Source organism: Colossoma macropomum, unplaced genomic scaffold (genome assembly GCF_904425465.1).
Source record: "Colossoma macropomum unplaced genomic scaffold, Colossoma_macropomum, whole genome shotgun sequence".
In the NCBI taxonomy this organism is placed as follows: domain Eukaryota; kingdom Metazoa; phylum Chordata; class Actinopteri; order Characiformes; family Serrasalmidae; genus Colossoma; species Colossoma macropomum.
Window position 1 is genome coordinate 20,850,927 of NW_023494805.1, and position 25,783 is coordinate 20,876,709.

A 25,783-nucleotide genomic window follows, 5' to 3' on the forward strand; every position below is an offset into this window, starting at 1 on the left:
ATTTTTTAAAGGAAAAATGCTGTTTAGCCCTACCTGGCCCTATGTAAAAAAGTAATTGCCCCCTTATCTACTAAATCAACCAGTTATCCAAATTCAATTGACTATAGGGTTCAATTTCACTAGCTACACCCAATCCATGATTACTGCCAGAACTGTTGAATCTAAGCATCACTTAAATAGAACCCATCTGGCAATGTGAAGCAGGCTAGAAGGTCTCAAAAAGCAGCCCACTTTCTAAAGAGATTCAAATACACATGCAAGCAATTCATTGAAATCTACCAGACTGGAAAGGGTTACAAAGCCATTGCTAAGGCTCTGAGACTCCAGCAAACTACAGTGAGAGCCATTATCCACAAATGGAGAAAAATTGGAACAGTGGCCGGCCTACCAAAATTTTACCGAGAGCTCATCGATGACTCATCTCAAGAGGTCACAAAAGAACCCAGATGAACATCTAAAGAACTGCAAGCCTCATTTACCTAAGTTAAGGTCGATGAATAGGATTCCGCAATAAGAAAGACACTGCGCAAAAATAGCATCTATGGCAAAGTTGCAAGGCACAAAGACAAAAGCCTTGTCTCTCATTTACCAAAAAGAATCTAGACTTTTCAGATAGTATTGTGTGGACTGATGAGTCAAAGGTGGAACTTTCTGGAAGGCATGGGTCTTGTTAAATCTGGCATAAAGCTAACACCACATTCCACCATAAGAACATCATACCAACAGTCAAACATGGTGGTGCTAGTGTGATGGTCTGGGGCTGCTTTGCTTCTGCTGGACATGGACGAATTGTCATAACTGATTTAACCATGAATTCTGCTCTCTATCAGAAAATCCTGAAGGAGATTGTCCACCCATCAATTCATGATCTAAAGCTCAAGCGCAGTTGGGTTATACAGTAGGACAATAATCCATAGCACACAAGCAAGTCCACCTCTGAATGGCTTAAAAGAAACAAAATTTAGGTTTTATATTGGCAAGTCAAAATCCTGACTTGAATCCCATAGAGAAGCTATGGCAAGACCTTAAACGGGCAGTTCATACTCGAAAACCCTCAAGTGTGGCAGAATTAAAACAATTCTGCAAAGATGAGTGGGCCAAAATTCTTCCACAGTGATGTAAACGACTCATTGTAGGTTATTGCAAATATTTGATTGCTGTTGTTACTGTTGAGGGTGTCACAACCAGTTATTTGGCTTAGGGGGCAATTACTTTCTCACATGGGTGATACAGGTTTTGAACAAATCTTTATCTGCTGTAAATGGAATGTTCTTTAAACAGCTGCATTTTGTGTTTGCTCATGCTTTCTTTATTTTACATTAAAATTGGTTAGATGATCTGAAACATTTACCTGTGACAAATTAGCAAAATTCAAGAAATTGGGTGAGGGGCAAATACTTTTTTCAGAGCTGTACTTACCAAAAAATTCAGAATATCAGTTCTTTCAGTATTTAGTGTATCCATGGTTTGCCTTTGTTACAGCTTCCTTTCTTTTCAGGAGACATGCTTTCAGTTTTTCAGAGATATTTTTCCACATCTCCAAAGTTCTGTCTTAAAAATTGCATTTTCTGCTTCTCACAATCTAAGTAATCTCAAACACATTTAACGATGTTGATGTTCTGGGCTTTGGGGTGGCCAGTCCACTGTTCTGAGAACACCAGCAGCTTTTTTATTTCATTTGCAAATATTCTTTCTTTTTGTCTATTTAATTTTTTCAGTAACAGCTTCTTGACAGCTACACATCCTTTCAGATCCATAGTGTTGAGTTGTCTTCTCACAGTATAAGGATGGACAGAAACTGGAGTATTCAGATCTATAGCAAAACTAGAACTTGATTTTCTCCTCTCTCTCAAACATAAAAGCTTATGTGCTGCTTATCTGATGGTGACAGTTTTGGAGGTCTGCCAGGTCTCACACAGTTGTTAGCAGTCCCTTTAAATATTTTTTTGAACTGCAGTTTTGGAAAGTTATGTTTTTCTACTTATTTTCTTACGAATTTCCCCTTCCTTAGGCAAGTGGATTTTATTATATCTAATCTCCTCAGAAATATCTCCTGAAAAATTAAAAATGTCAGTTTTGACTGGAAATTAAATAAATTGAAGAGTGGTCTTTTGCACAGTGCTGTATATTGGCTTTCGTTAGCTTGCCTCTGTATGATGCCAAGTAGAGTTCAATAAAGAACCACCAATGAATGGTGCAGCCTATCACCAAAGGGTTCTCTAGGCCCTAACCCAAAAGTGAGAGATTTTACGCATCAGATCACATTAGCATTACGGCCTGCAGACAAGCAGTCAAAACCACAGAACAGAAGTTGAAGAGTAGGAATATAAGAACCTTTTTTAGTGTACCATTTTGCACCTGAGGCAGTTTAGCACTGCTCTTAGTGTGCTTTTAACATCACTGCTATGTTGACATGGTCAGACTCTAAAGAACGTTAAGGTTTCAGCTTGACGGAAACACATTTTTCTACGTATAAATGGATGTTTTCAGGACCCCAACACCCTACCCATAACCTTTGAGACCGCTTTTGTTAAGAGATTACAGTAAATAGGGATTAGATGTGATGTTATAAGCGCACAGGTACATAGGTGAACACAATGTTGGCATACCTTTCAGGTGGATTTTATTCTCTGGACTGTGCACCAACACCGAGCTTACAGAATCCAGGCTGTCGTAGTTGCTGCATCCGAGAGGCCCCGTTCTGGTCTCTGTTACCTAGGAAACAGGAGGATATTTTAATGCCTTATTACCGGAGAAATCAAGCACCTGTTTGTTCCTCTTTAGTGGCAGGAGAGTACTGGGCGCAGGCTGTTGTCTAAAACAAACTGAAACGCATCTGCAATCAGCTTGTGTCAATAGCCAAATGTCATCACAGCTCATTCCACCCTGTTGCAGTTCTTCTAAAACGAGCATATTTTTTGCAATCTTCCATGTAAAATGCAAAACGATGCCCTAGAAACTTGGGCAACGGGTGCCAATGTAATATTAATTTCAAATCAGGGATGCAGCGAGCTGTGTGCAGCTGCACAGTATGAGCTCAGTCCCCATATCAAACGGGAGACGACTTTGTCTGTTCTAAAATAACTCGCTCACTGTCTATGACTCTAATCCCTTGCTGAACTAAAGAGATAACGCCGTTTATTATTGTATTCATCTTCAGGCCTTTGCCAGATGCATGTCTACTGGTTTATTGCCTATGACAGACATGTGCCCCGTCCTAGTTGAGGAAAGAGAATAGTACCTAATCTTAGACTGAAAAGATGTGGTCAGCATGTCTACACAAAATGTGTGCTATACTCAATCCATTTAGCAGCACTGATTGCAATGGCTTAGTCTTTCTGTTAGTCCAGGGAATACTGGCTGTAGCCAGTCACAGCTCTGTTGTTACCCTAATACAGCAAAAGCATATAAACACACCAGTTCAGTCTCACTGTCGCTTCAAATCAAGCCTCTGGCTTTCAGCTACATTTCTCAGTGTATTCGCTGCAAGGATTTATTAGTGTTTCTAAATTTCTTGGAGTTCTTTGGAGTCAATTAAGAACCTTTCTAGAAACTTTTTGGAGCTACATGAGGTTCTGTCGAGCAGACTAGAAGTGTTGCTTGTGAGCAACTCTAACACACAGAAACCACTGAAATTTGTAACAGTTAAAGAAAGAGGTCACTGGGCCAAGGTCACCGTGATGGATTTACTGATGAATACAGTGGCTGCAATTCAGGCACCACCAACAGAAGACCAGTAGTTTCAAATGTTGTTCTCTCTGCATTTAGTTTATAATTTTGCCTCGTTTTCATTCTTTGTAAGGTGAAATATGCTTGAGCTACTGGCTGAGAGATTTTTTCTTTTGTATGTCAGAAAGAAGGTCATTTCTTTGTTCTTCCTTGTTTTTTTGTTGATATTTCATTACATCTGCAAACAGAGCCACCCACTTGCACGGCACTAATGCCAGTGTGAGATTTAGGCATTATTTCAGAAAGTATTATCTTTTAATTAGGGTTTTCAGTAGCAATGTTCCTTACTTCTCCAACTGGAAAAGCTTGACGAACTTGTTATCAAAACACCCCACCCTCCCAGCCCTCACTCTCCGTACCCCCCCACCCGTCATTCTCCCCACTGCCCCACCCATCACCCTCCCCACCCTCCCTCCCATCACCCTCCCCACCCTCCCTCCCATCACCCTCCCGCCCATCACCCTCCCCACCCTCCCGCCCATCACCCTCCCGCCCATCACCCTCCCCGCTCTCCCGTCAGTCACTCTCCACACCCCCCCCGCCCTTCACTCTCCCCACCCCCCTGCCCCTCACTCAGTAACTACTTAGTGATTCAGACTGTATTATAAATTTTGAATAACACCTAGTCTTTACTGTAGTACGCTTAGCTATAACCCTGTAACACCTTCAGCAGTTGCCGACTGACGTTACTTCAAAGAGTGAGCAGCTCCAGAGCCCCTCTCCCTGACTTACAACTTACGAGATCTGACATGATTGGCTGAGCCAGAGTTATACTTTTCCCCAACGCTAAAGAGCAGAGGATTGCCGTCTCCTGTTGTTATGTTAGAAAAACTCTGGTAGCACCGCCGACCCAATGATGGATTAGAGCTACAGCAGCGCCCTCCCCAGTTTGTGCCCTGCTATCACAGTATACTGTGAATTTTGACACAAAATGGCACAGGCGAATAATGAAGAATAATCTACATTCGTTTGTTGGCTAAATAATATTTAGAGGGGGCTAAAGCCTACCTAAAACTGGCCTAGCAACGTGTAACAAATACAAGCTGCTAATTTAGCCATCTGTTGGAGTGAACTTAATGTGGTGTGTGCAAGTTTTTTAATTGCTTTGTGTAACTGTCACGTTGCACAGACATTATGTTGCAGGCAACTCACAACATGCCACTGTTTCACTGTGTGAAGCCAGCCTAAACACGCTTTTTCCCAAACAACATAAGATATAGAATGGCAATTTTGGATGCATCACTGCTCTATGTTTTAAATGAACGTAACCTCAGTGCTGTGCATCGCTCCTTGGCAAGACTTTATGAACTACAGTAGCTTGGTTATTGTACTTTTTTACTTCTTGAACACATTTGTCCAGCTTGATTAAAGATAGGAAATGATGTTTCACTAAAGCTTTTTAAGAGTTTGAATAATGGACTTTCCATTTTTCATTAAAAATTGAATAAAGAAATGTTCATAGTCTAGTCCTCTGTGCCTTTTCTATACACTGTTTAGAGGGCCAAAGAAAAGAAACTTCATCACAAAGTTTCAGACACTTCAGATACAAACAACAAGGTCAAGTGAGGCCCAGCAACACTCCCTGCACATCACTTATTAAAACATGCTCCAGTTGTTTGTTAGCAGGTTCATATCTACTGTAATACTGATAGATGCTATTTGAAATCATTTGCAAACCAGAATGAAAACTATTTTTAATTACAAAGCATTTTTCAGCCTTTCTTCATAATGTATTTTTTTCTCCACATATACTGTTTACACTCCTTTTATGTTATTTCCCACAAGTATTCCTTAGAAACATGCCATGTCAGTGTTTAGGCATTATTATAACACTATTTTCATTTCCAGTTCTATGGGGTCTCAATAAATCCACAGGGCTCAGCTTTGTGCTCTCATATAGTCGGAATATAGCCCATTTTCTTACAAGCAATAAGCTGAGCTGGCTGTGGACTGAGTTGCAGGCAAAATGCATATAGGAGAGACTCATTTATCAAAAATGCCTCCACAGCCTGTACTCAACACACGTTTAGCTAAGGACTTCGAGTTCTCTGCAAGCTTGAATTCAGATGTTTAAGAGTCTGCGGAGTGTGACAGGATTTTAAGTGCAGACTCTTGGTGCTTCATTGGACTTGACAGCTGATGTTACTTAGACGGTGCTGTCACTTATCTCAGGTGGCGTCAGCTATCCAGAGCCACCTCCAGACAGACAAGGTGAAGGGTCCTCCTCCCCTCCCCGTTAAATGCTCCGGATTGCTCTGGGGACAACTCATGATCCCTCTCATTCCGTGACAAGACAGAGCCAAGAGGGCCTGCATTGTAAAGTGTTTGCTTTGCAAAATGTCCTGGAAACCCATAACATGCATTTGCTATTTTCGAGACTTTACCCAAAGGGACAGGCACCAAACGGACATGTAGAACGCCCTTGTACAATTCAACAAAATGCATGACTCCTCATGCAGCACAACTGGTGCACACATTCTGACATGGTTTCACCATTACAACTTTCCCGCATTCCAGGTCAGAGCTAGAAAAGAATATTAAAGATTTCTGTCCTACACAGAGGTGACTGTTAATAGTATGTCATTATGACAAATGAATATATTGGCAGAGTCCTTCATGGGTAATTGTAATACTAGGTTAACAATACTGAGCGAGGACCATTACATAGGAGCAGATGTATGTGGCAAAAGATGAATTGTAGTCAAATACTAGTCGTCAGCCGTGCTCTGAAACCACCATGGTTAGATGAGCACCCACATGTACGCTGGGAACCATTTTAACACTCTAGCTATTCATTTAATGTTGGTTATTTTGCCACACATGTAGAGCTAACATTTCCACAGCATTCTCACAAGTACCCTGCACTTGTATTCCGCAATCCTCTCTTCCTAATGACATTTCCGAGTGAGCAAAACATAGACCACAGAAGTGCCTTTTTTTGCTTCTAGTGGTCTGCAGAGCCCAAGTGATTTCAGTGCTTGTCCTTGCAAAACCTGATCACATTGAAACGTGCCTTGGTGGCGCTTGCTATATTTGACAACAAGCGTCTGATTACACGGAGAGGTTGTGAAGTCTCTAAAAGCAGCTCCTTGGTGTGCTGCCACACTCCCATTCTGGGGCGCAGAGCGTAATTGATCGGCCTTTATGGGATTATTGATGGGCCTGTTAGAACCCACTTCTGCTTTGGTGCCCAATTCATCAGTCTGATTTGCACAATGAGTACCAAAAAAAAGGAAAAAGTGCTCCAGAAAAAACGTCTCATTAGCTCTCCCCCGATAAACACACCTGGCAGGTGGGTCTCCTTCCTGCTTTTGTAAAGCCCTCTCCAACTTGCAAAACTGTCACAATGTTGCATGTATATGAACTGAGCATTACAGAAAAGTTCCTATTGCTACCACGGACTCAGAGGTGGAATAGTGAAAAGCTTATATAATTCCTGTACCTTCACAAAACAGTATGCTTCAGTATTATTACAGTTTGATGATTGTTTCTTATTCTCCTCGTCAAAGCGCTAGTTGCTGAGAGAAGGTTGGTAGCATATGTTTCAAATATAAAGGAAATGAAACCCTGTAGCTCTGTGGTCGTGTGCTTTGATAAGAAGTCATAAAAGATTTGTAGCAAATTGAACTTTCTCTGCAGATGTGGCATTGAGAAAACTCTGGCTAATGAAAAGCATGATGCAACCCAGAGGGGATGTTATTTTCCAACAGTCTTTCAGTCTGCTTCATCCCAATGAACACACGCTCTTTCATTACCAGCTGTATACGTCTGCTTGCACTGAGACTCCTCTTTGGGTGGTTTAGAGGAGGACTGTCAACCGAGAATCATTACCCTCTTGTTCATTAGGATTTGATATGCAAAACTAAAAAACACTGTGAGAAGTTTGATAATATAACCCTCAGGGCCCGGTTTCCGTGATCATAGTGCAAGTGCAACAGTAAGACGCAAATGATGGCACTGGCACATGTAGGTATAACAGATATATTTTGGGTACTGTCGTGATCAGCAGTGCAGGTACTAACCTGGCACAGAGTGACGCTGTTGTAAAACGGGGCTGGATCAGAAAGAATATCTTATTAACAGTGGGGCATGCTGCAGCAATATCTAATCAAAAGCTCCTGTCATGCCGATTATGTTCCAGCGGCAAAGAACAGAGTATCATCACCTTTGTAGAAAACAGATGTTTTCCATGATTTGTTTGTACTGGCTAACTCCTTGATAGCAATAAATTGCAAAAAAACAAGAAAGTCTAAAACATGGTGAAAGGGACAAAAATGTTGATCCGTGTTCAAAATTGAATAATGTTAAGCATTTTTTAGATTTCTAGGTTTAATTAATATTTTTAACACATTCATATTTCAATGAACAATTAGTAATAGCAAATATATAAATATAAGTAGATAAAATAAATTAATTATTGGGCCAAGCACTGCTTTTGTTAACAGTAGGCTACTGTCAAGCAATATAACAGTGAAAGTTAATTCCATGAACAGCATAATGCTTTAATACAGAATTCAATAGTGTACATTAAGGGCGTAACAATACACTCAGCCCACAATTTAATTTGACTCATGATACTGAGTTCACGATTCTCATGATATTTTCAACAAAATCTGAAAGAACTACAAATGATGACTTTAATCATATTGTTGCACAACTTACTAATGCCACTAAAGCTGGGAGGTGCTGGAGTGAGCTGTTGATGATGCTGATCGTTTGCGAACTTCGGTGTTTAAACAATGCAATTTTTTTAGGTGGCAACATTGTAGTTTCATTAGATGTCCATTCTCTACCATGCACATCTTCACAGTTTTGCATTGTTAGATCATGTCACAGTGCATTGTTATACCATAATGTACAACCACAGAACTGTGAGAAATGGAACCATATAATCCTGCTTTAAAATACCATACTGCCATTGCATTTGTGCTAATAGTGGATCCTAAGAGGTGCAGTTTTGGACCAAAACTTGAGAATACAACTGAAGCATTATCATTTCTGGCCACCAAAATAGAAACACTGCAAACAGGAGAAAAAGCATCTGCACACAACCAAATTAGCAATACACCACTTGCATCTGCATCAAAAAAGTGACCAATACCACACTACTAGAATTGAGTAACATGCTACACAACCATTCACATTCTTATAAAGCAACTTCTTCTTCATTCAACAATGGCTTTGTGCAAAGGTCAATCTTAATTAATCACTTTATTACAACCAGCAGATTTCAATGATCTGTGTACTCCCACTCAACAGCTATAGCTAGGGTCACTTGATCCATCATGCTAATGGCAGTGCTGCTTAGAAGTAACATTAAGAGATTTATAGTACTGAAAGATTACCATGGCAACAAACTCTAGCACTATTCATTATTGTTGTTCTACCTATATGAAATGAAATGCACTATGTTTACAATGCCTATAATGTAAAAATATACACAAACAGCAAAATTAACAAAGAATCCTCAACAACATTTCAAATGTTTGAGCAGTGTCACTAAGCAATGTGGAAAGATCAGTCAAAAATAACCCTGAACATACAAGTAGACAAGAGAGATCTTAGTATAGCACTGGAAACAATCTTGTGGACAAATTAATAGACCAAATTCAGACTTTAAGCTGGCTGCTACTGCTGATTTTTCTTTTGTTCATTTGTTGTCAGAAATGACATAAGCAAGTCTATAACGAGTTTAACAACTCAACACAGCTTAAGGCAAGCATGTGACAGTGATAACTCGTGGCTATATAAGCTTTGATTACTTGTTAGCTACATTATACACGTCATAGCTCCAGTGCAAAAGTAAAGAAGCAAAGGGCACCAAAGAAGTTAAAAAAATGTGAAGAAATAGTACATATTACATACAGTACATAATAATCCATGCAAAAGAAGTAACTTCTAATGTGCATTTTGAAGATGATGAAATTTGATTTCTATGAGTGTTGTTGTTGTATTGTGGCCATAGTGGACCAAAATCTTGACAATCTTTGTCCTCCAATCACTGATTAGTATCCTAGAGTTTTTTGTGGATATTCTTTAGAAGTTGTTTATATTAAAATGTCTAAGCAAATGTCTGCATTTGCACATCAAGTCATTAAAGCTAAGATATAAAACATCTGTAAACATTTGTCATGCCTTAAGTTTTGCAAGTGTTGTTGTTCCTCTCCTTTGTCTGACTGATTTGTGTCAAATTTTAACTTAATTAACTTATGTTGTGTCTTGTGTCTGTCACAAGTAAACACATGTTTCATATGGAAGGGTGTTTAATTGTTAGTTGGGTTTTTATTAAGCCTGTGTTCTTGTTGATATTTAGTTAAAAGCCTTACTGTTTTGATCAGAATGTTTCACAAGCTTTCGTGCACTGTATCATTTTAAGCATGCTGTGCAGTATCTCGAGGGGCTTACTGTAAATGACTGAAGAAGGTATCTGGCTATGTTAGCTTCTCCAGACTTTTTGACCACCATCACTACATAATTCCAAGGCTAACTGTTCCTACTATAAATGTTTTCTCAATTTAACTTCATTATGTTAAACTGTCCTTTAGCCATATAATCATATATGTTTGCTATCATAGAAACTGTAAAAGGAATGGAATTAAACGTTTCTTAATTTTGTTCTGACCAGTTTAGGAACACTATGTTGGGGTTGGATTGCAAGAAGAGAAACATTCTAAAAGTTTGGCTCTGTTCAGGACAGTCCACTTATTTTTTTTCTAAGCCCTTAAGCAAACTGGACTCCACACATGTCTTGACTGATAGAATACATTTAGGGTAAACTGTATTAGTATGAAAAAAAACAAAGATTGCTTGCAAGGTTGTTTTGTGTGCCATGAATCAGTTTGAATAGCTGACAATATGGACTTCATTTACCTTGATGGCAGAGGTGGCAATTTGGAGGTGGTGGAGTCTCCTAAGGGTGCTCTCTCTGTCTGTGAAATAAGAGGCTGCCAGCTGGTGCAGGATTTCCAAGGATACCACCGAGCTGTTGCCGTTCCCTTCAGACTTCTTGCTGAGCTTCTGCTTGTCCAGGAAGATGGTGAGTGACTCCTCCCCTTTAAAAGAGATCCACATAGAACCCAGACTGTAAGGCACATAAACTGGCACAGAAGAAGGAGTTTTCACTTTCTCAAGACAAGTGACAACCCATTCTATTCAGACTAGAAGGTGGTCATCTGAATGTAGACGTACGAGATCCACACAGCCATTTGAACTGAAGTAGGAAGGGAGGACGAGCTGCTCAAACTCAGAATGACAGTACTGCATTAAATATGGAATACAGTGGAACAAAAGTTCCCAACCTGGCCCTATGGGACCCTCAGCCAGTCCACATTTTCGTTCTAGTTTAGCTCCCACATCAACTGAGCCAGGCAAACTGCATTCTACAGCTTTGATCACCTGGCTGAAGCATGCTGGGAGATGGAACAGAACAAAATGTGAATGGGAGGTGATGCTCTATCACTGTAATAAAATTTTTGCCATGTGGAGGCAGAGCTTTGGTGGTTCAAGAACAAGGAAACAATGCTTGGATGCAACAAATCTTGTTTAGATGGCATCACAATAAGCTATTCAAAATACACAGAGAGCAGATGTGCCCACAGGGAAGCCATTAACTATGTATGTATTGTACTTTATGCCAGCATGTACAGTGCATTGGTTCTGACGGTTTTGCTATTTTGTTTAGCTTATAACAGACGTGTGGGTTGCTTACATAAAAAACACAACCCAGCAGACACTGAGAAATAGTCTCACTTTGCTGTCGAGGAGTGTCTCTCTGTCTCTCAGTGGAACACGGGCATTATTTTCTCCAATCTGATTAGTATGCAGCCAGTCGTCCCGTCCTCCTTTCCCCTCCTGCTTGACTGGTTAATTACCAGCATTCACTACAGCTTTGCCACTGCATTCATCTCTCTTGTCACTGCAGCTTCACTGCATACGTCTACCAATGAGTGGCATCATAATTAGCATTCACATCTTAAAAACGGAAGATTTGGTTAATGTCACTGCAGTTATAAACCAATCTATGGGCAATCTGTCCAACTGATGATCAGAATGCCAGGCAATGGGAGGCGTGGATGGATAGAATTACTTTCTCCCACTGTTAAAGTGCTGTCGAACATACCAGTAAGCATTAGGGAAAAAAACCTCTGTCACTGCATATCTGATATTACGTATTGATTACCAACTGAAAATTCAACCAAGAACCTGCCATAGACCCGCGGTTCCTGTGATCAATACATTTCATTCAGTTTCGTACTGCGACAGCTTACCTCCAAGCGTGGCGGATACGAGGAAATGAGTGCCGTATTTTTTTATCAGGTTTTCATGGATCTGCTGGAGACTCGGCCTCCTTCCCAGCAGCCTGAGGTTGCGTAAGAACTCCGGAGCCAAGGGCAGCGGGGCCTTGAAGAAGTCTCTCTTCTCCGTGGCCAAGCTGTTCACTTTCCAGTGGCTGAATTCCCTACAAGAGAAGACGAAAGAAAAAAAAGCACTGCAGTCAGCTTAAAGTCAGGCCTGCGCTGAGAGTTGGGATTCAATTTTGATTCTGATTTTTGGGATAAGGCTGCCGGAGGTTGGTGGAGCATGTTTGTGTTTGTGTGTGTGTGTGTGTGTGTGTGTGTGTGTGTGAGAGAGAGAGAGAGAGAGAGTATGCATGAGAAGAAAAAAATGCTAATATCAGCAGAAAACCATGCATAAATATGCATCAAAACATGGAGCTGCATATTGATGCCTTTGATTTAATCCAGGGCAAACACGAAAACAGCTCTACAAATGCTGCACAGTTTACACGATTCAGTTTGACAGCTATTGTTACTCTCTCCATGCAGATATTGTGCTATCCTTCTTGTAGCCACAATTCATCTTCTGGTACCAAAATACTCAGTCTATATCAGCATTTCCAGATATAGACTTTGGGGAAGAAAAAAAAACGGCCTTTGTGCTAATGTCAGAAATTAAGCTAATATATAGATTTCATGGCACAGCATTTCTAAGTAAAGTATCTGACTTATCTTAAGTAAAACTTTTTTAAGACGAGCTTCCTTGAGCATATTAGCTAAAAGAATAGCCCATTGGGCTTAATGCTGTTTCACTGTGATCTCTAAGAGTTAATTAGCTAAAGCTCCGGCTGTCCGTGCATAAGCTAATGATGATCGATGGTCTTAATTAAAGGGTTTTAGCACCAGCTGATTGCACCTGGATCTCAGCTGGGTAGCAGGCCACGCTCACCCCAAAACACGCCGCATCACGACTCCCCCTCATATGCCGGAGCATTGCACCTGTGCAAGAGAGCACCTCAGCAGTTTAACGCTGCTTATTTTAATGTAAATATTTTTATCCAGACTACCTGATGAGCATGAATGTGTGTTTATAACTACGCTTTCTTCATGCTGAAAGTTAAAAGTGAACAGAAAGGTTTATGCAAGCAAAATGTGGATTAGATTTAAATTAGAATCAGGCCTACTCTGTGGTGGAAATGGCAGTCCTAAAGTTTATATGACATAATAAAGTTCATATGGGTCCTAAAGTAGAAAAACAATGAAAAGATTGGAATTCTGCTCAATATGAAGAAAACAAAGGTTTGATATGATAATGAGGAAAACACCTAACTTTACTGTTACTTTACTTATTTTGGAACCTATTTGGAGCCATTGTCAGCAACAAAGGATGCAGCAGTCAAGAAATACAACAGTTGACAGAGCAAAAATGATCCAGACATAAAATGATGTGTTTATACAAAGATCAGTATTGTCCAGGCTGTGGTCTTTCCTGTGGTTCTTTATGGATGTGAAAACCTGACATTAAAATGCCTTTGACCTTAGGTGAACAAAATAAACAAATAGATCATTGACCAAATTATGCCTCACGTCCCACTCAAAGCCCAGATAACCAATTCTTATTTTGGACATATTATGAGAAGAACCAATTCATTGGAAAAGACATTTATGTTCAGAACAGTTGAAGGTAAAAGAGGAAGAGGATGGCCAGCAATAAGATGGATGGAGACAATCCGAAGAATCATGAACAAGACATTAAGAGGCTTTAAAACAGAAGACAGTATATACTATATATAGTATATACTACTATAAATCAACTTATATAGTATAATAATAATTTAGTACGGAGATAAAAACCCTGATAACTGAATAAAAAGCATGCAGTCTCAGAGGTGTTTTTCTGTGTTTTTTGTGTCACCGAAGATGCTAAAGTTTCAATTCAGGAATGATGTTCAGCTGAGTTTTTAACTTGTGGTGCACTTCTGTGCTGCTTACCCTCAGCTGAGACAGAAAGAGCGAAGGAGGGGGAGAAAACAGAGAACTGCTGATCTGCAACATTGTGCTCTACTGGATAGAAACTGGGTCTTCAGGCCTGTTTGTATTAGGCTGTCAGTCAAACACAGGAAGAGTGTGTGTGTTTGTGTGTGCCTAGGGAGATACACTCCCTACTTCTCCTGAAAACCTATCACCTATTAAAATCACATGAAAAAAGGACATGAACCATCAAGAGGGACATGTAATTATAGATGGTTCTGAATTACATCATTATTATGGCCAAGAGAACTCTGTGCATTAGATGGCTCGTTTATAAAGCAGGAGGAAACACTGAAAAGCAATTAGTGGCTCTTTCTGCTCCCAGTGCACTCACTCTGTGTTAGAGCTCAGCAAAATCATTTGGGCCTAGTGACACATTCCCTGTTATTCCATAATTCCACTCGTTTCTAAAATGCTCCCTGTAAGAGAGAACAATTCCATTTACAGTAGAAAACAGAAAACCCTATAAAATATGTGTGTACATAGATATAGCTAGCATTAAAATAAATAGAAATAAATCAATAAAACTATATACTGTGATTTTATATGTGTGTTACCTCAGCCATTTCCAAACCTCTTCTTAAGAAATCCTAGAATTTACAATTGCTGCCTACTTCACCAAATCAATCCTTCAATAAATTAATTCAAATGTGCTGCTGAAGGAATCCATGCAACGACTGGAGTGCATCAAGAAGTCAGCAAGCAAACTTGTGTTCATCTAACTGTATTCTAACCAACTTGCATTCTAAGACAGAGAAAATAGGACTCTAACAACCATGTTGGACCACCAACACTGTCACCATCAGATAAACAGTAATTAAAGCTTTCATCTTTAATAGAAAAACAAGCTCCACTCTTGCTTCAGATCTGAAAAAAAATCCATTCTTCCATGGTGAACTCAGCACTATCAGTCTGAAAGGACGTGTAGCTGTCAAAAAGCCGTTACTGAGAGAAGAAAATGTAAAACATAAAATCAATATCACTGAACGTGTTTGGGATTACTTCACTCGCGAGATGCAGAAAATACAACCAGCTTCTAGGACTGAACTTCAGAGGTGTCGAAAGATATCCCTGCAGATTTCTTTGAAAAACTCAAACCAAGTCCCCCAAAAACAATGAAAGCTAAATTCAAATTATGGTCAAATTATATGTTTTAAAAATTTTCTAAGAGAACACACTTTCTCTGTGCATTTTAATGTACAATTACTGTTGAATAATGGAATTGTGCTGAATTTAACCTATTGGCAAGGTTTTCTTATTATCAAATTGCTGCTCATTTTTTCTCCAAACCTTTGGCGATTGTGGCCAGAGAGTTCCAGTTTTACTTCATCAGTCCATAGCACTTTGTCCAAAATGCAATTGGGTCATCTGGATATTGTTTTGCATTTTTTTGTGATGAGGTCGCAGGTAAATTTTCCTTCTGATGACATGTCTGTTGTGTCATACGCATGTGCGCGTGTGTATGTATGTGTGTATATATATATATATATATATATATATATTTATATATGTGTATATTTATGTAAGTAAACGATCTGTACTAGGGCTGAAAGATTAATTGTTTTTATATCAAATTTGTAGTTTGAAAGAGTGCAATTTTCAAATTGCAAGAACTGCAATTTTAATTACATAGCCTATAAGTACCCAGCAAAGCTATAAGATTTCATTCAAGCATTTTTTCTCTTTCTTTTTTTTCTAACAGCGATTTGAATGTTTCTTATAAATTGGATAAACTATTGTGCTGTACACCAAAAGACTCAGAGCATGTCTCATTTCTCCAGTTCCTTTTCGTGTTGAGCTGAATGGCCAAAGCTCAGATTCTTCATCAGAATTAAAGCTGAATCTTGTTAATTGCTCACTGGGAGTTACAGCACTGAACGCTGTAATTAGATTTTCCGCTTTAGCGCCTCTGGGGCATGTGATGGGAGAATCATAATAGCAAACACTGATTTCTCAGACATAAGGTGATCATATATTATATCAAGCCACATCAAAATGTGCTGAGCGGCATGTGCTGACACTCATTTGCATATTCAAATTGCTACAAGATGGAAATTCTCTACAAACATTACAGGTCAACCAACGCTAACATGTTGAGTACATTTTCTTCTCACTTTGCTGATGACCCGTAACTTTCTTGAAATCAACTGGCCCTGTGTGTTTGGCCCTCAGTGCTTTGTCCTCAGCACTTTTCAGATCTGACTGGATATGAGGCTGACAAGAATGACATGATGACTTCACTCACTTCCTCTACCTTCTAGGCTTTCAGCAAGTCTCAGAAATATTGCACACTATACTCCAGAGCCACGGTGTTGGTCTCTTGAGCCATTGACTCTAAAAAGATCAAACTTGCCTCATGCTGAGAAGCTCTCGGCAAACAATTTTAGGTAAACCTTAGCAGTAATGACCTAGTTGCAATTTACCCATTTTGACATTTGACTCATTTTGATAAATTACTCTTTTAAACATGGACTGCAAATTACAGAAAGTGCACTGCTCTCTAACAGAAGGAATAAAACAAATGAAAGGGAAGAAAACCCAGTGGAGGAGCTCAAGTTCTGACCTAAAATGTGCCGTGTGGTGTTCTGATGTGTCTCAAAACCATCTTGTCTTCTTTGTTTTCAGCAAACACTCCTATTCACCACCAAACAACCAACGAACATAAAAAGTGCCGAGGACATATGTTGAGCAGACTGTGATTGGAACACATGCTGTTTCACCCTATTCAGCCAACTGCTTAACCACCAGATAGGCCTGTCTTTGTAGTCTATATGCACACTCTTGTCACCTCTCCTCTGTGTAAATACACAAGTCCTTCATGAACCAGAAGCCACTTTCATTATTTTTCACACACCTCCTGTTTCATACGAGACTTCAGAGGCCCTCTGCTCATCAAAGTAAAGCACTGACGTGAGATGTTTTTAAAGGCGACACTTAGAAAATATATCAGCCTCCCATCCATCACTGTATCATATCTTGAAACCAACCTTAGATGCAAATTTTTAAAGAAGAGATTATTAAGCTAAGTAGTCGACTTCAAGCAAATACAAGATTAAATCCTGTTTTCAGCAAGAACTGAGGCTACACAGAAAAGGCAACTCAGCAAAACCTAAGTTTGAAAGGCAAACATCAATAGAGAATGCAAAATTTGATTCTGGTCAGTGAAAGCTTGAACAGTGTTTTCTGATATGTTCTATAGGGAGAGATTAAAGTGGCAAATTGAATCAAGTCCCTAGAAAACAACAGCACTGCACTTCAACCCCCCTTAACTTCCAACGCACACACGCATGCACACACCATTCTCCTTTAAATCCCATTTTGAGGCATAAATCTTCAAGGTTGCCAGATATTTCCTTCATTAATCCTAAACTCTGGACTCCATATTTACAGAAAAAGCTGCAGTCATCATGATTCATTTCACCAAAAAGTCTTTTATCTTGAGTACAACGTCTCTTGTCGAATCCAGAGGGCCAATTTTTTCTCCCCTAGTCGGTCAATTATGGCTATAGCCACGTCCCTGTGTTATTTTCTTGGTGATGCACATTGCCTCTGGAAACCAGCTGTTACTAGGTTACAAGGTGCCTAGGGACTAGACCACTGTTCCTTTAGGCCCCCGTTGGTTGTCATTCTGTCGCCTTGTGCAGCTCTGACGATGCAGTGGCCCGCGGGTAATGGCTCGTATGGGACTTCATCCATCTTCCCAAACTCACCTTGGGGAATGCCACAACGTCACAGGCCTTTCCTGTCTGCCAGTCATAAACATCCATTCCCCTCGCTGCTGCATACACCTGCCTCCACACAGGTTTGAGCAAAGCAAAGGTTTTTTGAACCTATTCTGTGCTACCATTTGATTAGTTAACCCTCCTAGGTTCCCCATGGCATGTACATTTTGAAACACCTCTTTTTATACTTTGCCAAATTATTTCTAACTTGGTGCTTGTGAAAAAATTGTTGAAAGTGATTCTGAACTTTCAATTGACATCATATTTGTGTTTGTTAGTAGAAGAGAAATAACTGTTGTACATACATTCTTCTTTTTACAGAAGGAAAAAACTATTTTTACATTTTGCCAAAACACAAACGGAACAGTGTCAGAAATGTAGACTCAAAGCTGTCAGTACAGAATGTAAATTGAATCTAAAAATAAATTAATTATGTCGCTACATATTAATGTGTGTAACATATTATATAAACTTACTTCATATTATTATGCAATGCAAGTCAAATATATAGCAAAGCAATAACAGTAAATTTAGACTTGTAAGGGTTAAAATTAAATACAAATTAGCCCTAAACACACTGCCAGGGAGCAGACTGCTGTGTTGAAGCATTTGCTTTTGCAGGCAGAGTCAGTGGGAGGTCATGTCAGAATACAGCACCTTGTTTGTTTCCACAGCATGCAAAAACCCCCTTTCATTGTTAGCGACTTCGCAGTTAAATTGAGTTAACCTCAGTCGAACAGTCTATTTCTAATTGCCTGCAACTACAGCTTAGCAAGTGTGTCATATGAGGCAAGCACATCTTTCTGTGCTCTTTAGAACAGAAATCCTCATCGGCACTGGGGGTATGACTAAAGAGCAGTGAATTCACTCTGCCGAGAATCCTTTGGTGCTGCGTGAGCCCCAGAGGGGGAGCTGAGCCCAGACATACAACGAAAAAAGCACAGGACCCTTCCAGTCAACCCACTGGTGTTCACTTCTCCTGATGTGCAGCCGTGGATGTCCCACTAGGCTGAAAAGCGAGAAGACTTGCTTTCTCACCAGTTGTTCCTTTTAGAAAAAGATTTGTTATCATCAGAGCCACATTTAAATATTCTGGGGCCCTAAGATTACTTTTTTTAGCCCCTACCAAACCTCTTTTAATAACATTGCTGTACATCCAAATAACAACACATAATTCTTTTCTTTTTGCTTACATTTTAAGCTTTTCCTCTTTTCAAGTTTTTGCTTATGATACCTGCTTTCATCATCCAGAGGTAAGGTTAGGCAAAATAAAATGAATATATAAGGGGTGTCCACAATAATGGAAATACCACATGAAATATACTCACTGGCCATTTTATATATCCCATATAGGTGCACATTTTAGGTACCAGTCAAAAAGGACCACCATACTGGTCCTATGGTGGTCCTTTTCCACTGATAGATGGGGCAGAGGCTGCCTGATAAACTCTGCAGCAACAGATGGGCTACAGTCAGTAACTGTAAAGCCTCATGCATCCATGGTAGGTGGGCCTATTAAATGGCCAATGGTTCATGTAGTGTTTCTGTTATTTCGTACACCACCACGTACGCTAAAGTTGATTGGCCATAGCTAGCTATGTTGTTGATTGTAGGCAAGTCATGAAAAGAGCTCCCTATGAAGCTACATTGCCATTCAAAAGTTTAAAACCATCGTTCAGAAATTTGGGATCAATGTTTTCATGTATAAAATGATAAAACGTCACAATCTCATATTATTACAAAGAAACTGTATAAAGAATTTTAATGATTAATAGAAGGCTGTAATATATGTTCTGGAAGATGAACAGAGCTGTAGATGATTATGGAGTGAAATTACAATAAAATGAGTACACCTAATGCCTTGTATTATAGAAGTGACACATCTTGAGGCAGACAACTTAAATTCTATAAATAGATAATTACAGTATATTATTTATCCTTGAATAACTTCTTGTTATTCAATACTTTAGGTACTGAACATAGCACCTGAAAGCATATTCTGTAGTCTACTTTTGAGTATTTAAATCTGCATGGTTTGTGCACAACTCCAGTCCTGGAGGGCCAATGTCCAGCAGAGTTTGGTGATTTACCTGCTCAAACACAACTCCTCTGTTAAAACTTTAGAGGGTGTGTCTGAGAAGGAGAATTACCAAACTGTGCTGGATACTGGGCCTTGAGCACCAGAGTTGGGCACCCTTGGTGTAAGTTATCACTGAATGTAAACTGATAAAAACTATTTATATTAAAAGTGATTCCAAACTTGCAAATGGTTTACAAACCTCCTACATATCTCCTTCTAAGCATTTTAAGTTGCCAACTATGTCTTTTGCAACAGCGCTCATGGAACCTCTTGGTGGCTGGGGCTCTGGGCTGCAGTCCCTGAAAGCCCACTGGTTAAAGGCAGTGGCCTTAGATAACATATCAAAAACCACCACAACTGAAAAGTGAGGGGTGGGTGTGTAAGGGGGACCTTCTTTAGTTGCCCAGTGAGATCAGTGATGTTGTTTATGCATCACGACTGAACCGTGAAGTACATACACACACTCACACACACTCACACACACACACTGTTGGTCTTTGCAAGAGCAAATCCACACTTTGGCCTGCGAGACAACCTTTCAAACAGTGCTGGCAGGGCCTCGTCTGGCCCTCGCTGAGTCCATCACGCTTCAGCGGGGGTTTCTCTGCCCGGCTGCTCGGATCCACGCTGTGGTCTGGATAGGTGAGCGTGGGGGGGCTGGCCTGAGTCAGCCTCGCGTAGGCGGGGGGGGCGAGGAAACGAGCTAAAAGGCCAAAATCCACCCGTTGAAACTGGGGTCGGCCACAGTAACGCATGAAACGCTTGCATGTCTCTCACGATCACGGCTCAAACAAAGACTGGCATACTGAACAAGACATCAAACTTTTAAACAAATATTAAACATGAACAGTGTCTCTCCAAATAACAAGTAATGACACAATTTAATTCAGTCTTTGAGATTTGGGACAATGAAAGACTGAAAGAATTATTTTGATGGTATACTAAAGCATTTTGAATTAAATGATAAAAATAATATAGACATAAATAAAAATGGTGGAAGTACGGAATATCCTCTTTTATTTCTAGCTATCCTTTGTTGTTTTAGAATTGTAGTATTTTTGCATCCAAACTTTTAAGTACACCAGGTTGCTTTCTTTTTCAAGACATTCCAAACAGTTGCCTTTGTTTAGCAAACTAGCTGTGCTGTTCTTCACACATTACTGCTGTTTTTACTCCTTGCATCCAAATTGGTTGCTGTTCTTTCACAGACAGATATCGACTTGCTGAATTTATTTATGCTTACTGACTCCAAAAGCAGATCCTGAAAACAAGAGCAGAGGTTAAGATAAAAAAACACACATTCCCAGCTCTGACACGTAAGCTCAGCCAGTACAACCCTAAGCATCTAACCAAATGCAGCTAAGTGTGTTCTCCTGATTCTCTCAATGCTGATTTATATGATGGATTGCTCCAATAATTTCTATAATTCACATCTATGTTTTCTGTCATTATTATTTCTATAACATTTCCAGAATAATAAAAAACACAGAACATACTCTTAACTAAAACATAAATTCTGTGTAATGTGCCTTAATTATACAGCAAATAAGGAAATAGTTTAAAACCATCTACCTGGACAATATTTGAGTTTTTGTTTGTAAAAACCTCAATAACTGAGCAACTGAAGATTACTTCTAAATTGGTTAATCTATAGAATATCAATATGTATCCCATTTTTGTCACCGTTTATATGATTCTGAGTGGGTCATGTCTGCCTGACAGGTGATACATAACTGGCTAAACGTCTCTTCATTGAACAGTGTGGTTGGAATGAATGGCACTGACTGTACATTTTACAGACTTTAAGTGGTACTGCATTCAGCATTATTTTTGTCCTCCCCAGGACAACTGGATGGCATTAGTGTGAAGCTTTAACATTTCATTATTGAACAGCTTCGTCAGGATGCCATTAATTTTACTACACTGTACTTAATTTCATTGAAATATTCATCTCTTCCATGAGATGCTCTGTTTCCCAACATGAAGCCTAAAGTTACATTTACTGGGCTGACATTTGCCACTTAGCCTAGTTAGTCACAGGCACTTACCCGCTTACAGTGGAAGTTGAAAACGCGTTGGGTCTCAGCTGCTTTCATTTTGTTTGTGCATCAATGTCATACTGCTATGAAACACTACCTGTTTTAGCACGTCGTGCATTGCAAGCTGTAAGTTTTGTGGATCTTGCTTTCTTGCTGTCTCCCTTTACTACCTCCTCCATTCACAGCTCTGTCTTTGGCACAAACAGTGCAGAGAAACAACAGGAGCCATATTGTTCCCATGTGTATACTACATTAAAATCTGTATTAAAATATGTACTGTAACATTAGAGAGTGCTTTTTAGTACAGCATGAACCCACAATAAAAAAAAAATCATGTTGACAATTTTTTCTAACCAATGTGGTCAAATTGTTGACTGATTGTTGCAGCCCTACATTAGATTAACTACAAATAAATATTAATTCAGTAAAAATTAACAAGAATTCTTGTTTTGAAAAAAAAAAGGTTGATAGTTTAAGAGCTGGTTAGAAGAACAGATGTTTAGTTCTAGATTTGTCCCTGATGCTCCTGGCCATCCCATGGATTTGTTCAATTGATAGGAGGATTGATTAGCCAAACCAAGTATTAAATGAAGACTTAAATGATAAAAAAAAACACCTTGATAGACATAAAATCAATACTTACTGTATTATTGTTATTTGCATTTATTCTAATATTACTGTTTTTCTGAGCAAAAAAAGACTCAAGTGTGTATATACACTGAGCAAAAGCATGCTGTTTAAAACCATTTATTGTAGCAGTAAGTATGTTTCCACTTGTAAAAGTGCCATTTATTATTAGAACAAATTTAAATAAGAGGAAAAATAACAATAATTTCTCATTTTGAAAAAAAGTAGTTGATAATCTGAAGAACAAAGTTTGGTTACAGTTTCTCCTGGATGTTCCATTCAGAGAGAGAGTTGTATCTGATAACAAAAACTTCCACTACAAGTTACCTGAAACCTAATTATGAAAATTAAAGATTTAGCATTAAAGATTTAGATTTTTTATTTCAGTTTCAATTATACCTTCAATAAAGGTTAGATTTTTGCTAATATTTTGAATGAATGATCAAAAAATAAGTATTTAAGAATACTGTAATAACTCATTTTGGGGTGCCAATATTTGTGCATATACACTATATTGCCAAAAGTATTCACTCACTCATCCAAATCATTGAATTCAGGTGTTCCAATCACTTCCAGGGCCATAGGTGTATAAAACCAAGCACCTAGGCATGCAGACTGCTTCTACAATCATTTGTGAAAGAATGGGTCGCTCTCAGGAGCTCAGTGAATTTCAGAGTGGTACCGTGATAGGATGCCACCTGTGCAGTCCAGTCGTGAAATTTCCTCGCTACTAAATATTCCACAGTCAACTGTCAGTGGAAGCGATTGGGAATGACAGCAACTCAGCCACGAAGTGGTAAGCCACGTAAAATGACAGAGCGGGGTCACCGGATGCTGAGACACATAGTGTGCAGAGGTCGCCAACTTTCTGAGTCAATCGCTACACTCCTCCAAACATCATGTGGCCTTCAGATTAGCTCAAGAACAGTGCGTAGAGAGCTTCATGGAATGGGTTTCCATGGCCGAGCAGCTGCATCCAAGCCTTACATCACCAAGCGCAATGCAAAGTGTTGAATGCAGTGGTGTAAAGCGTCGCCACTGGACTCTAGAGCCGTGGAGCCGTGTTCTCTGGAGTGTCGAATCACACTTCTCCGTCTGGCAATCCGATGGACGAGTCTGGGTTTGGCGGTTGCCAGGAGAACGGTGCTTGTCTGACTGCACTGTGCCAAGTGTAAAGTTTGGTGGAGGGGGGATTATGGCGTGGGCTTGTTTTTCAGGAGTTGGGCTCGGCCCCTTAGTTCCAGTGAAAGGAACTCTTAATGCTTCAGCAGACCAAGAGATTTTGGACACTTTCATGCTCCCAACTTTGTGGGAACAGTTTGGGGATGGCCCCTTCCTGTTCCAATATGACTGCGCACCAGTGCACAAAGCAAGGTCCATAAAGACATGGATGAGCGAGTTTGGTGTGGAAGAACTTGACTGGCCTGCACAGAGTCCTGACCTAAAGCCGACAGAACACCTTTGGGATGAATTAGAGCGGAGACTGCGAGCCAGGCCTTCTCGTCCAACATCAGTGTCTGACCTCACAAACACGCTTCTGGAAGAATGGTCAAAAATCCATAAACACACTCCTAAACCTTGTGGAAAGCCTTCCCAGAAGAGTTGAAGCTGTTATAGCTGCAAAGGGTGGGCCGACATCATATTAAACCCTATGGATTAAGAATGGGATGTCACTCAAGTTCATATGCGTGTGAAGGCAGAAGAGCGAATACTTTTGGCAATATAGTGTATGTATATATGTACTTGTATATCAAGAAACAACAATTACTGGTTTTACACTGAGGTTTTTAAACCCTAACCCAAAAGTGCCACATCATTTTTTCATCACAGCATTCATTCGTACAGATCATGCCCTACTTAAAAGTGTCACAGTAGAATAGGTAGGAAGCGTGGGGATAATGGAACCTGCATACCTCTGACATTTCGTCTGTGCCAGAACTCATAACACGACATAACATGACTAATTCTTTAAAAATAGTTTAATCATTGCTATGCTGGCCTGGTCCTTCACATGATGGAGAACCAAATGAAAAGGCAAAAATATGTAGAAATAATTTGTATCCAGAACCTCACAACCCAATTAGGAATGCTTTAATGAGATTTAATAACTTATGAGGCTTTACTTTTGCAGGGTACAGTGCAACTATTTATAAAGCTAGTAAAAGTGTTTACATTTTCAAGAGCAGTTGCTGTGTTGCACATCATGGCCTCTAAATAATGCACTTTGTGAACTGCTGACATTTATTTCATGCTAATGTTACTGTGCAAAACCTTTAATCAGCTGAACTGCTCCTTCTACAGATTTAACAATATTAATCTTTCAGCCAGAAATAAAATATTCCATTAACATAGGATCATGTAGTTTTGCCCATTAGCAATGTGCTGATTGGCTAAAAATACTCAAGATTATACAGCCATTAGAGACTATATATACATTATTTCTGCACATACTAGCATGAGTCACTCTGGTGCTGTGAAAGAACATGAGTGTGTGTGTCACTTGTCTTAGTCATGGCAGACACTGCCACAGAACGTGAGGGAGAAGTTGCATGGGGTCTGGCCCATTTATGTCATGGGGCTGCACCTGCCCTGACACTGTACTGATATGAATGCTGCTGTCTTCAGAGGCGTCGTGGAGAGACTTTACACTTACCACCTTCTGTATATTGCATTTTTTATTTTATTTTAGTCTTCAACAGAAGCTTACTTCTTGGTGAATACCATTATGGTTTATTATTCCTCCCTTAGGTCGCCCATGGTATATACGGCATGAAATCCTAACTTCCTTACAATGCTCTCCCACTCATGGCTCACTACAACAAGCAGAGAAGTACTCTTTCTCTCTCTCATGGTATATATATATATATATATATATATATATATATATACACACAGAGAACTGAATAATATAATTTGTGTTTAAGTATGGTTCAGTATACATCAAAAGGTGTGGCTGTGCATACAGCCTACAGCAAATATTTATTTTGCATTTATCCCATGTTTTTTTCATTTTTTACATCAAAACAAGAGGTAAAAATTTGATGTTTGTAAGTGACTTGAACCTGTTGATGCAGAATGCACATCAGGCATACAAGAGGTACAAACGATCTAATCTGTGTAATTTTAAAAATATGTAATAAAAATTGAATATAAAGTGTTAATTACTCTAGACTTCTAGGGGTCAAACTAGTGATTAAGAATAAGGACTTGAGTTGGGCCCTTTAAGTTTTTGTTACACGCTCTGTTCCTCAGTGCTGGAAACCTCTACATACCTCTGAA

General features: G+C 39.5%; 1 protein-coding gene across 1 annotated transcript in view; it reads right to left on the minus strand.

Annotated features, from left to right (window-relative positions):
- The window catches only part of brinp2 (bone morphogenetic protein/retinoic acid inducible neural-specific 2), a 111,165-nt gene that overhangs the window by 40,409 nt on the left and 44,973 nt on the right, over positions 1 to 25,783 (minus strand). The window contains exons 3-5 of the mRNA XM_036597225.1: positions 11,997 to 12,187; positions 10,600 to 10,781; positions 2,610 to 2,715 (exon numbers count right to left, since the gene is read on the minus strand). Coding sequence (XP_036453118.1) covers positions 2,610 to 2,715; positions 10,600 to 10,781; positions 11,997 to 12,187 — 479 coding nt within the window. The remainder of the gene's footprint in view (positions 1 to 2,609; positions 2,716 to 10,599; positions 10,782 to 11,996; positions 12,188 to 25,783) is intronic.